The sequence below is a fragment of the Trichosurus vulpecula genome, chromosome 5 (genome assembly GCF_011100635.1).
Source record: "Trichosurus vulpecula isolate mTriVul1 chromosome 5, mTriVul1.pri, whole genome shotgun sequence".
NCBI classification, from domain to species: domain Eukaryota; kingdom Metazoa; phylum Chordata; class Mammalia; order Diprotodontia; family Phalangeridae; genus Trichosurus; species Trichosurus vulpecula.
The window spans coordinates 217643770-217657128 of record NC_050577.1 but is presented as its reverse complement, the minus strand read 5'-3'; the positions used below and the strand labels follow the sequence as shown (position 1 = coordinate 217657128).

Sequence of the window (13359 nt, the reverse complement as noted above, 5' to 3'; positions counted from 1 at the left end):
AAAGATAATGTTAATTTGTGGTTTTCAAACTCAATGAGTGGCAGTTTTATTTGAGTTTGACACCACTGCCTATAGAGAATCCAGAGGAAAACACTTAGGATGGAGGAACCTCTTGAGTTCATACTGTATAAGGATTAATGGAAAGGCCTAAGGATGTTTAAGCTGGACAATAGTAAGGTGGAGGTGGGGAGGGAGAGGATGAGGCTGATGGTGGAGGGAGGATTAGACTTGTTAGGTTTGATCCCAGAAGACTGAACAGGGAACAATGGGGAATAATCTTTAAAAGGTCAATTTAGACTTAATCAGAGCTATTAACAAGTGGAATGAGTCTTCTTGGGAGATGAGAGGTTCCACTTCATTGGAAGCCTTCAAGAAGAGGTTGAGATTGCACTAGAAGGCCCCAAGAAGTCCCATACTAGTATGAAATGTTGTCATTCTATAAAACTTAACCATTGCCAGGGGTGAGACCAGGTCATTAAAGAAATGTTCCCTGCCCTTGATATTAGCCAAGTCAGCCCAAGGGCTTCTACCTGCCTCCCTTCCTCCTCAGCCCCCCATTTTGGGCATTTGTTTTAGGCAAGTGGCTGCATTCTTTGCGCCAAGCAGGATTCTCTATTGCTTCTTGGCCTATTTGAGCTAAGGTCTCTAGCTTGCAGTGGAGGTGGGAAGTGTTCAGATACAGGAGTTTATCTTTTCATGTTACTTCCACTTTGAAATCTCCTTCCCCAAATCCACACCTATAACTGAATAGTTTCAGAGGGTCACCTGGGAGCACAAAGAGGCTAAGAACTTGCCCAGGGTCACATAGTCAATGTGTCAGAGGTATGGCTTGGACCTAAATCTTCCTGGTTACAAGGCCAGTTGTCTATGTACAATACCAAGGGTTCCCAAGCCAGGGTATCATTACTCCTAAGGCAAGGGTTCTTCACATAGGCTCCATGAACTTGTTTTTTTTTTTAAAAAATTATTTTCCTTACTGTACTTCAGCATAATTGGTTTTCTTTGTAACCATGCATATTTTATTTTGTACATTTAAAGGCATTAGTAGTTTGACAAGGGGTCCATGGGTATTACTGCACTGCCAAAAGGGTCCAGGACATGGAGCATGTTACCCTGCCCTATAGGGTGATTCAGCCATGAGACAGATGAATGGAGGACCTTGCCCAAAGTGCTCCATTGGCATTAGTAAGCATTGTAATAGATAACTCACGTGGATGAAGCCCTTTAAGGTTTGCAAACATATTATCTCATTTGCATTTGCTGACACCCATAAGTTGAGGGAATTGAAGTGACATTTTGGGCAGGTTTCGGATAGTACTGAGGAGATAGAGAGCAGGGTTAGGTTTAAAAATGGCTCAGGAGGGCTCTGAGAGATCTGCCGGCCTGGCCCTTCCAAGTTGTTATTTTACATGCGATGCTGGTGCCTGGTGCAGAGAGACCTCCTGCTTTGGCAGCCCTTTGATGACTGCCTCCCTAAGAAGAGAGGGAAAGAAATCCCTCTGGCTATTTCCCATGAAGCTTTGCTTGGAGCCTCGCTCTTTCCCAGAACTCTTGTCAGTCATGGTACCCTGCTTCTTGGACTCTGGCTGAACCCACTCCCCTACTTCCCAGCCCCTGAGTGCTGTGTTTTCTCGCCGTGTGCCTGGTGGCTTCTGCAGGCCTCACATCCCTTACAACTCAGTGGGTAACTCTGCTGTTGGGAAGCCAAGAATGCTAGAACGCCGACTGTGCCTTTTTTCTTTGAGCACTCTCTGCCTCTCCCTGTGGCTCCTTTCATACCTCATCTCGTGTTAACCCTCAATCCTCAGAACTGGTTGCTACCACAAGTTCAGTAGTATTTCTTGTCTTATCCCCACAAGGACAATAAACCAACCTTTTAAACAGACACTCCCAAGAATGTTTGAAGATAACCCACTTTTTCAGATGTTTTGTCCTCTCAATCGTAAATTCCTAGGGATAGGGATTGGATTTGTACATTCATTAATATAGGGAAATCCCAGGTGAATAAACCCCTGCTACCAATGCAGGTTGGCACCTTTTCTTCAAATTTAAGCCTTAGAGAGTTGGCTAGAATACTTGGAGGTTAAGCGGCTTGTCAAAGTCTCCCCTATCCTAAAAGAACCCTCCATTCCTCTACCACCCCCTTAAGCAAGCAACCAAACACTTAACATACATTCATCCTATATCACTTCTGCTTTTCATAGCTGAACTCTTAGGAAAGGCTGTCTTGTCTGCTCTTCTGGCTCCTTTTCTCTCACTCCTCAATCTTTTGCAGTCTGGCTTCTTGTCTCATCATTCAATGGAAACTGCTCTCTCCAAAATGACTAGTGATCTCTTGATTGCCATATCCGATGGCCTTTTTTGGTCCTCTTCTGGACCTCTCTGTAGCATTTGACCCTGTTGACCACCTTTTTCTCCTGAATACTCTTGAGATTTTTGTGACATTGATCTCTCTTGGTTCACCTCCTGCCTCCCTGACCCTCCTTTTCAGTCTCTATCATCCATATCATGCCACAAAACTTGGGATGTTCCCAAGGCTCTGCCCTGAGCCTCCTTCTCTTCTCTCTCTCCATGGAACTTAATCAGATCTTGTGGATTTAATTATCATCTGTATGTAGATGAACCATACTCTCCTGGGCTCCATAGGGTACCAATTCCTCATAACCGGCTACATATTTCCAACTAGGGGTGCAGTGGGCATCTCAAAATTAACACATCCAAAACAGAATTCATTATCTTGCCCCAAATTCACCCCTCTTCTTCAGCTTCCCTATTTTTGTCAATGGTATCACCATTCCCATTGTCACCCAGGTTTGCCACTTCAGAGTCATCATCTGCTCCCTGTTCTCCTTCACCATGCATATTTAACCCACCACCTCCACAACCTCCCTAGCATCCATTCCCCTCTATTCCCTTGGCGACCACCTTAGTTCAGACCATCATTGTGTCTCCCCTGCCACAAGTCTTTCCCCTCTCTGGTCCATCCTTCTCACAGCTAACACATGGGGCTGCTGCCCATGCCACTCACCTCATTGATTGTCTATCAATTCTGGTGGGGGCCTGTTTTACTCTAGGGTCAAATGCCAATTCCTGTTTGCTATTGAGAACCCTTCCTCACTTGGCTCTGACTTATCTTTCCAGCCTTGTTATGCATTATTCTACTTTATACACTCTAGAACCTAGTGACTAGCTTGGCTCCTCTGATATTGCATAAGGTCCTCAGGGGCAGGGACAGCTGTACTTTTGTCTTTGAATCCCCAGCTCCTAGCATTGACTGAGCTGGTCACAGATAAGGGCTCAGTAAATGTTCCTTGTTTCCTTGATTAAAGTTACCTGTGTCACCCACACACCCCTAAGTGGCTGGCTCAGGGTCAACCAGCACATGTGAGAGAGAGGATTTGAACCTGGCTCTTCCCAGCTGGAAGAGCCAGCCCCTAGACAGTATGCCATGCTGCCTCTTATGGTTTCATTAACATAATTAAATACCAAGTTGCTTGGTTTAAGCTATAAATGCACTGGAAGTTCAAGGTAGGAGGAAGTTGAAGAGATTTTACATTATTTCACTTCATAGTGAAGTGGAGAAAAGAACTCCCATCCAATTAAAAAAGAGAAAGGACAAAAGCCTTGGTTTCTGAAGATGAACGTGGTACAGATATGGAAACCTGCGAGGCAGGGGCACCTTTGGTGTGATGCTGACACGCCTTTGTAATCTCCTTCCAGATCATGCTGCTGTATGCCGTTAACACAAAACCTGTCAAGATTTATGATGCCCTTGAGTTCAAAGACAACCATATATATGCTGGATCTTACTGGCTTTCTCTGGACAAGTAAGTGAAGCAGGATCATCTGTGATGTCGTAGCATTCTGCTGCTGTCTCAAGTGTCTCTTTGGGCAGGCAGAGTGGAGAGGATTCTTGTGGAGTTGAATGTGAAATTGGGAGCAATCCTAGGCTTTCGGCATTTGTAGTTGAAGAAACAGGTGCCCAGAGATGTAAAAATGACTTGCCCAAGACCAGAAGATTCATTAATGACAAGTCCACGGCCTCTGTGAACTGTGCTCTCTCCATGACTCCACAGTCGTCAGCCAATCCAGTAAGGGCAGGATGGTTAGCTGGGTTACATTTTGCCTTTTTTTTTTAAATTGAGGTCAGAAGCTTTCAATAGTTCGCAGTCTAGAGCGGTGGTCACAAACATTTTTGATCCTACTCTCCTCACCACACAGGTCCAATCAGTCACCATGTCTTGATATGTCTTGTTCCACAGTATCACTTACATCCAAGGATGAGATGGAGCCAGTTCGAACCAGCCCTTGTCATCGTTAAATTCTTTGTGAGCATCTACACCTCAGAAAGCAGCAAACTGCAAATCAGAGATCAGTTTTTTGTTTTGTTGATTGACAGGACAGAGAAAATGTTAGCAGTGCACATTAAATTTTAAAATGTACTGTGCACATCCCTTTTTGTATCTAAGCTCTTATTTCCACTCCCACAGTGGCCACTTTCACTCAGGCCCTCATCTTCTTTGGCCTGGACAATTGCAATAACCTCCTAATTGATGCCCCTGACTCAAGCCTCTCTGCTTTCCAGTCCATGCACCACACAGCTGTCACAGAGACTGCACGTCTGGCTGTCTCATTCACCTAAACTCCAGCAACTCTTGCTTCTAGGATCAAATATTATTTCATCTTTAATTTTTTTTTGCTTTTTGTGTAAGTTTTATCATGTACATAATTGTCAGTATTATTTGTGAATAAGCAAATGTACAGATAGTCGGGGGAGGTACTCAGAATTGTTTTTTACTGATGGAGTAAAGGATCAGAAAAGTCTGGAGACCACCGGGCTGGAGACTCACATCAAAACTTGTATATCAGCACCATCTATTCTGGCATTACATCTCCCACTTCTCTGTCCCTACACGAAACCTCTGCTCCATTGGTGCCTCTGAATCTGGACTCATTTTATATCCTCTGACTTCCCACACCCTTTATGCATCCTAATCCTCCTTCCTTGAAGGGACAACTGAAGGGCTACCTCTTTCATAAATCCTTTCTTGACCCCTCCAAATCACATGATACTTTATTGCTGTGGAAGAGCTGGGTGAAAATGAATACTGTGGATTTTGAGGAATTATTCTCCCCAAATGTTCTGAAATGAAGGAAACAGAACCAAAGGATACCTACTTTACTTCTCTCCTTATTGGCCAAGGCAGGATGACCAAGAATGATGCTTTTTTAGAGGGCCTTCACCATCTTTGAGATTTCCTGTCAATTCAGGGGATTTTGATCAAACCAACCATAGAGAAATGTATTTCCCACAGGAACAAAGCTGACCTTTATCAAGTCCTATGACCCATCCCCCCAAGGTTTACACATTCCCCCCATTTCTTTCCTGCCACAGAATGCAGCTGATTGGCTGTGTTTTTAGGCAAGCCTTAAAAGCTGTAAAATCCAACCTATACCCTAAAGAAGCTAAAGCTGCCTTCAATCCAAATGGTCTTCCTTAATGAACTGAATGCATTTCTTTTCATTTCAGTCTGGCTATTCACTTTTTGACACCGCCCCGCCCCCCCCCAGTCCTGCAGACCTTCTGGTGCCCTTGTGGAACCCAGGCTGGGAAACTCCTGCTATCTTACCCAAACCTACCTCTATTTGGGCACTTTCTCATATACTAAGATTATAATTTACATGTTTCATATCTATCCTGTCTCCCAAGGTAATTATAAATCCTTCGTGGGCAGAGACTATACATGATAATTATAACATGGAAAGACAGTGTGCCATAAGTACGTAGGGTGCTGGATTAGCAATAATAATGATATCAATAGCATTAATATAGTACTTTAAGATTTATGAAGCATTTTACAAATATCATCTCATTTGATCCCTACAGCAACTCTGGAAAGACTTGTGGTCTGGTCCTAGCTATTAAGTTACTGACTCTTTTTGATTCATAGTCCTCTTTGTAAGACAGGCCAATAATTCCCACCTTCCTTGCCCATAAAAGATACTGAGGCAGGTCGTTGGTGCAGTGGATAAAGTGGTGGTCTCGGAGGCAGAAAGAGCTGAGTTCAGATTCTAAGACATTTATTAGCTGTGTGACCATGGGCAAGTCATTTAATCATTCTCAGCCTCACTGTCCTCATCCTTAAAATACAGATGATAGTAGCGCTCTCCTCTTACAACAACGGAAATGGCGTGTGTGAAGTATAGAGTATATGTTAAGCTTTGCCAACCCCAAAGCTCAGGCTAATCACCAGATATTATTGTTGTTACTGTGAGAGTCTGATGAAGCCATGGAAGTGAGAGCCCTTTGAAAACGGCAAATGAGCCGTCCCCATGCAGTGTCACATTCTCCATTCTTTGATTTCTCCCTAGTGCCCAGAGGAGTGTCTCACATGCCACAAGCACTCAAGAAATGGCTCTTGAATTAAATTTTAAATTCCCTAAATTATGAAGTTTCCCCTTCCTTCCTCCCCCAAGGAGCTGTCTTCTTGCTCTGTGGTTCTAATTTTGAAGGACTCTTCAGCATAGACCTCAAACATAATAAAACAAAGGCTATTTTTTGAGGTGGTGTAGCTATCCATTATTCAGTGACTATCAATTATTCAGTGAAATGGTGGGAAAACCTGGGTATAAGGTATTCACAAGCAGAAATAATCAATACAATATAGAAATTAGGCACCATTCATCAATATTTGTTACAATTTCTAGTGATGGTCCTGGTTTGGCTCTAGTAAATGCCCTCATAAATGCATGTCGAAGTTCATCCACTGTTCCTGTCTTGTAGAGTATAAACAGGAAGGAGAGGGAATCTCATAAGAATGGGGAGAGAAAGAGGGAGTCATAAGAAATGTTGCAAATCTAGACAACTGAGTGTATCCTTAATCTTTGAACACAACAAAAGTTGAAATGACCAAATCTCCTTATTAGTGTAATGGAAAATGGCAGTCAACTGGGAGTCAGAACACAAGGTTTGCATAAGACAGAATACCTCTGAAGACTCCATACTAGAAAGAGGTGACAGACTTGAGGTCAGAAGACCCCAGTTCAAATGCCATCTCTGACACTCCTGGCCGTGTGTCAGTGGGTACTCTGTACCTCCTTGGGCCTTATCTTCTGGAACAATTCTCAAAGATGAGAGCTGTCCAGAACACAGGTACTCCCAGAAATGGGAGTTGTCTCTACTGCAGGGTTAGGGTGAGTCAGAGAAGTCTTGGGGTCATCTTGGGTCATTCCCTTTCTCATGTTTATTATGTGACATTCCTCTGGTATGGCCAAATGGACAACTGTGTGTCTTGGGTTGGTTTGTCCTTGGGGAAGTGGCCTCTGGAATGCCCCAGTTTCATCTCTCTCATACTGTGGGTTCATGCAGCTGGGAAAATAGGCACAGCTGTGTCCTGGAGGAATGGCATGACAAAATACCTGGCCCTCAGGCTCAGCTTCATTCCTTGTGCCTCCTCTCTCTGACTGGGTCCTTCCTTTTTTTCCTTGAGTCAGGCTGCAACAAAAGCCTTGTTCTCCATCAACCTATATTTAGATATAAATCAGGCATTAAGTAAACAGCTTAATGGAGTTTTGTGTCCTTAATGCTTAGTTATCTGGCATCATTCAGGAATGTGGCTTTCTGGATAAGTAGGTTTTCTGGATAACTGAAATATCAATGCATTGAGTACCAGACCTTTCATTTTAATCAGTTTCTTATATGATAGAAATTTTTATAGCATGAACCATACACATCTTGCCTCTTAAACAGAGCCTGCTAAAACATGTCCTTGAGACCCAACGTTGTCATTAAGAATGGCAATGACTGTGCTCTCCTGAGGCCGCAGCTGAAGACATATGGGATGTGCCTCTACCCTTCTCTGATTATTGCCACCATTCCTCTTTATTTTTCCTTTTCTCCTGGTCTTTTGTCTACTCCTTCCTTATTTTGCAGGCTCTATGTGTATTCCATGCCTTTCATATACAGTACCAGCCAGGTGGAGCCTTTCTTTTCCTTCTGTTCCAGCAACATGGCGTATGATCTTGAACTCTCTTAGACTTCTGAACTCCTTTTGCTGAGGCTCCAAGCTTCTTCCTCCTCATTCATCACACCCTCTTCAACCCATTTGCCTCCTCACCCATATTTCCCCATTTATTTTCATGTTCAACACCAGTATGGATGTTTGAGGATCCCAAAGACCCAACTGACTTCTGGTTAATTGAAATGTTAGTAGATAGGCATGTGCTCACTTTGAACATAAATGTCCTAAAATACTTTCCTGCATTTATTTCGTAAGTTTGCTGATTAAAGATTTTACCCCTGTTGCTTTTAGGGTTATGGCCTTACATGAAAAACTATCTGGCCTTAGGCAACAAGCTGAAATGTTGTTATACACGTGTCCGTTGTCTCCAGAAGGAAAGTCATTTGATTCCTCTACAAAAATCAACCCAGATGTCCCTGAAAATGTCATGCTCACTAAAGAAATGAAGGCAAGTAACTTGGACCAGTTTCACATTGCTATGTTGTATCCCTGGGATGTTTGGATGGCAATAACAAACCAAAACTGCCTTTATCAGAACAGAAACAACTAGTTCCCATCAGTCTAAACCAGAAGTTCTTAACCCTTTTGTGCGTGTCATAGACCCCTTGGCAGACTAGTGATGCCTATGACCTCTTCTCAGAATCATGTCTTTAAATTCGTAAAATAAAATACACAGTATTACAAGAAAAAATAATTATATTGAAATAAAGTTACAATTTTTTTGCTCTCCAAATTCATAGGCCCCTTGAAATCTGTCCATTGGCTTCTGCCCCTCAGAATAATGCCTCTAAATAAGTGAAGATGTTTAATCTTGAGGCTAGTGAAAATAAAGACGTACATTTTTTCCCATTCATTCAAATTCATGGGCCCCCTAAAATCTATCCATGGACTCCAAACCATCGACTACACAAATAGTTTCCTTTCTCCCTCTGGAAGAAATGGTTAAGACAAAAACTTCTGGAAAGAGACTTCCTTTTTGAATGACAATAGCATTTCTGCTCGATTCACTGGATACAATTAAATCCAATCCACAGAAGACACTTTGCTTTTACCTCGACTGTCATGAGAAGAGGCCAGTGCTCTCTTGTTTTATCCTTTTCCAATATGTCACTTTTTCCATTGTCACTGCTTTCACTCTCTTGTAGGGCTTGACCCTGTCCCACTCTCAATTGTTGGGAACCTACCATTCGCTAGAAATTCTTACAAGTCTTCTCTAGTGGGACGTGCATGTGGCCTTCATTGTCCCCTTCTTCTCCATATTTTTATTCCTTAAATGTTTCTGTTCAGATGTGTTCATTCTTGATTTTTGCATTAGACTCTGTTGGAGTTTTAAGCTAGGCTTTGCCAATGAGATAAGCTAATGCATTTTGTATTTATTCAAAAACAGCGGTAGAAGGATTTGCAGAGGGCAATCTTATCCCTTTAAAAATACCTCCTACAACCAACAAAAGCTCCTGGGTCCCATGTTGAGCCAGGGGACTGATGGCCTGGCACTTGAAGCTTTGGAATGTGCATCATTTTCTATACCACTGATAATTAAAGCAGGGCAACTCAAAGGTTTAATTAACAGTGCCCCAAATGAAGAGAGTAAACAACACCGTCTCCCCAACAGTCAAATGTTTATTTTGTGTCCATTATTTTTGGCAAAAGTACAGAGTTGCAGAAAATGTTCATTTCATATCAGTTCTCAGGGAGAACATTACCCTCTTCCAGATTTCACACACAGTCTCCTTGCAGGGCAACTAACAACAATGATAAATCACCCTGACATAACTGTCTGAGATTCATTATTGGTTGCTTGCATTTCTATAACACTTTGAAGCTTACAAAACACTTTTCTTGATATGGCAACTTAGGTTAAGTAATACATCTAGTTTACAGATGAGGATACTGAGGCTCAGAGAGAGTCATGGGATCAGAGAGCGAGAGCCAGGTCTCCTTAGAGATCATCAGACCCAACCCCTACATTTTAGTGATGAAGACAATCCTTCTGAGTCAACGTGCAGCCCACAAAGATCCTTATGTATGGCTCAGCAGCCCCCATTTCTATGTGAGTTGGACCACACTGCCTACTATGCCAAAGCCACCATGGCCTTCAAGTATGAAGGTGTCTGTTGTTGGTCCCAATTCGATTCTCATCTCTTCCCTTTGAGCTTCATGCCTGCTTAATGACTCCCTCCTGGATGCACTAAGTTCCTTTGATTTCCTCTTGAACTGGCCAGAGTATGAGATCATTATTTAAAGAGAACTCTCTGTTTATTTGAACAAAAATCCAGTTAATGTGAAATAATAAACCCTATTGTACCTTGGGGAAAAAAAGTAAATAGTAGTAAGTATCAGAGACTGAATTAGAACCCAGATCTAGGTTGAATATACACCTAGAACCTTCCCTATGTTTTGTTTTCCTCATTAGGATGTGAGCTCTTTGAGAGAAACGACTGTCTCTTCTTTTGTATTTGTGTTTGTATGGGGACTAGCCCCTCTGGTGTGAGGGCTGCTGAGCTCTTTTCATGGCCGCTCATCCACCTTTGGTGTCTGCCTTTCATCCAAACCTCTCCCGCGGCTCTGAAAAGCTATAGCCGCACCCTGGTAAAACCTTCTCCAAAGATGGGTTAAACCAGGTAGAAGGTAACTCTGGACAGGCTCAAACCCATCAGTGACTAAGGGGAATATCTACTCCAAGCACATGAAGACTTCCCCCAGCAAAATGGGCGCATGAGAACAATTTGTTCCAACAGCCATGAAGGCGGCTGAAGAAGGCATTGTGGAGGACTTAGAGTTTGGTCACATATCGAAGATGCCAAGGTCATCTACTACATCCCAGACCATCGCCAGTCATCCTGACTTTTGTCTTGCCACGGGTTTTTGATAACTCGGGAAGAGAGAGTAAAGCAGATGACTTTGGGCAACTCTGCCTCACTTAAATCCAATTCACATGTAAGTCAAGAAATCACCCCATGATGTCATTGGTCTTCTTCAAAACAAACAGTCCCTAGCACTCAGCACAATGCTTTGCCCATGATAAATGCTTCATTCATTCATTCATTCATGCTTTCCACCTCCATCTCACAATGTCTGTCCATTGTATTTCCTCTATTAACGTATACGCCCTTATTTGAAAAGTATTTTAACTCTTGGACTCAGAGGGGAAGAGCATGATGAAATTGGGGGTCATAGCCCAGGGCATTCTTTTCTTAGCCAGTTCTGAAGTCTACCGTCAACAATCAACTCAGGTTTTCTAGTTTTAAGCCAATCTTATCAGCTCAAAGACTTGGGAGAGGCAGCATAGCTCCGGCCAAAAACAAAACAAAACAAAACAAAACACAAAGGACTAAGGGTGGAGAAAGTCCTTGTTCTGTCATGGATCAACTACACAACCTCTCTGGGCCTCAATTTCCTCAGCTACGAAATGACAGCAGAAGTGGAGACACTTTTCAGGACCCCTTCTTATTCTTATCGGCTATTGTCCGTTTTGTGCAGTTGTTTAATCACCCCACTTTGAGAAAGGTTTTTGACCTTTTTTGTGTTCTGGACCCTTTTGGCAGTCTGGAGAAGCCCATGATCCCTTCCTCAGAATATTCTTTTACTATACTCTTTTATATCAGACTCTTTTTTAAAAACAAGTTCACAGATCCTGAGGTTAAGAGGCCCTACTCTAAGTTATAACTTATTTAAAAAAAAAAAACTGGATAGGTGAAAGAGGGTGGAGTAACATTGTATATTAAGAAGGTTCTCATTAGAGAAATTGGTCTATAATTTTCTTTCTCTGTTTTGACTCTACCTGGTTTGGGTATTAGTACCATATTTGTGTCATAAAAAGAATTTGGTAGGACTCCTTCTTCACCTATTTTCCCAAATAGTCTACAAAGTATTATAAATAAGTCATCAAAATAGATTGTAAGAATCAGGTGATCCTTTAAAAGGTGAAGGAAAAAAACAAAGGGGACAAATCTATTCAGAATCCAGTTCTTACTAATGAGGAGGAATGGGTTGCTTGGGAGAACATGATGGGGACCTTGGGGAAAGTGACCAATCAGTAAGCATTTATTAAATACCTGCTATGTACCAGGCACTGTACCAAGCACTGGGCACTGCCTCTTAGGTATTTGTATTAGAGGAGAGGAAAACTGGGCCATCTGGCACATACTCCAACATTGGGGAAAGAAGATTTCACAGGCTTCAGAGGAAGGACAGGTCAGATTGTATGGAAGAAAATTCTACGGGAAAGGTCAACCCAGTAGGGGTGGCAAATTCTCAAGTCGTGAAAGAAAATGATTTCAAAGGGGAAAAATGCAACGTGAATTCACAAAGAACTTCCGACCAACTTACAGTTTTAAATGAGACTTACAGAAAATGAAAGCATTGGAGAGTGACTACCAAAACATGGTGCCATAGGAACGACATCCTAACTCTCACTGGTTTCTCCCTGAAAAGCGTTGAGACTGTCTTCTAGACTTGCTTGGCTGAGTGGACTAAAGGCTCTGGTTGCTGACATCTCATCTCATTGTCCAAGTACCAGACCGCCACAAGGAACTCCAGCTGCTCTCTCTGAAGCTTGGTTTGTGGAAAATGGGGCACATCAGGGAAGGAAGCTTCACTCAGCTGAATCAACTATCTTCATTGCCTGTCCTTTTGTTTTTAATTTTACAATTTATTTTTAAAATTTTATTTATTTTATTTGGAACTTAAGAAATAAAGCAAACATTTCCATAACATAGAATAGGGAAAAAAAGATGATTGTACATGAAACTGTAAATCTATTGTGTTCAACCAGCTATTCCTTTTAAATATATAATAAAGTTATCATGGCAGTTTCTTTTTTTTTCCTTTTTTTGTTCCTTCCTACCCCACCTCCACCCCTACCCTAGAGATGGCTACCATTAGACACAAATGTGTGTATGTATATGTGTAAAACCATTCAATACATACTGCTATTAGCTCTTTCTCTGCATGCAGATAGCATCTTCCATCATATGTCCTTTGTAGTTAATCTGGGTATTTTTAATAGTCAAAATCACTCAAAGTCCTTCTTAAAACAATAATTGCTGTTACTGTATGCAGCATTCTCTTGGCTCTGCTCATTTCACTTTTCATTATTTTGTGCAAGTCTAGCCATGTTTTTCTACAGTCATCAAGCTCATCATTTCTTATAGCACAACAGTATTCCATCACAATCACATACCACAACTTGTTCAGCCATTCCTCAATTGATGAGCATCCCCTCAATTTCCAGTTCTTTGCCTGTCCTTTTTTGAACACCCTTCTCCTCCAGGTAAGTAAATATCTTTTTATTAACTGTCCAATGACCTATGAATGTCTCGTTCTGTTCCATAATCAA

The 13359-nt window shown here is 42.0% G+C and overlaps 1 protein-coding gene across 1 annotated transcript in view; it reads left to right on the top strand.

Annotated features, from left to right (window-relative positions):
* CFAP54 (cilia and flagella associated protein 54) overlaps positions 1-13359 on the top strand; it is a 303572-nt gene that overhangs the window by 265923 nt on the left and 24290 nt on the right. The window contains exons 69-70 of the mRNA XM_036760711.1: positions 3721-3827; positions 8313-8469. Coding sequence (XP_036616606.1) covers positions 3721-3827; positions 8313-8469 — 264 coding nt within the window. The remainder of the gene's footprint in view (positions 1-3720; positions 3828-8312; positions 8470-13359) is intronic.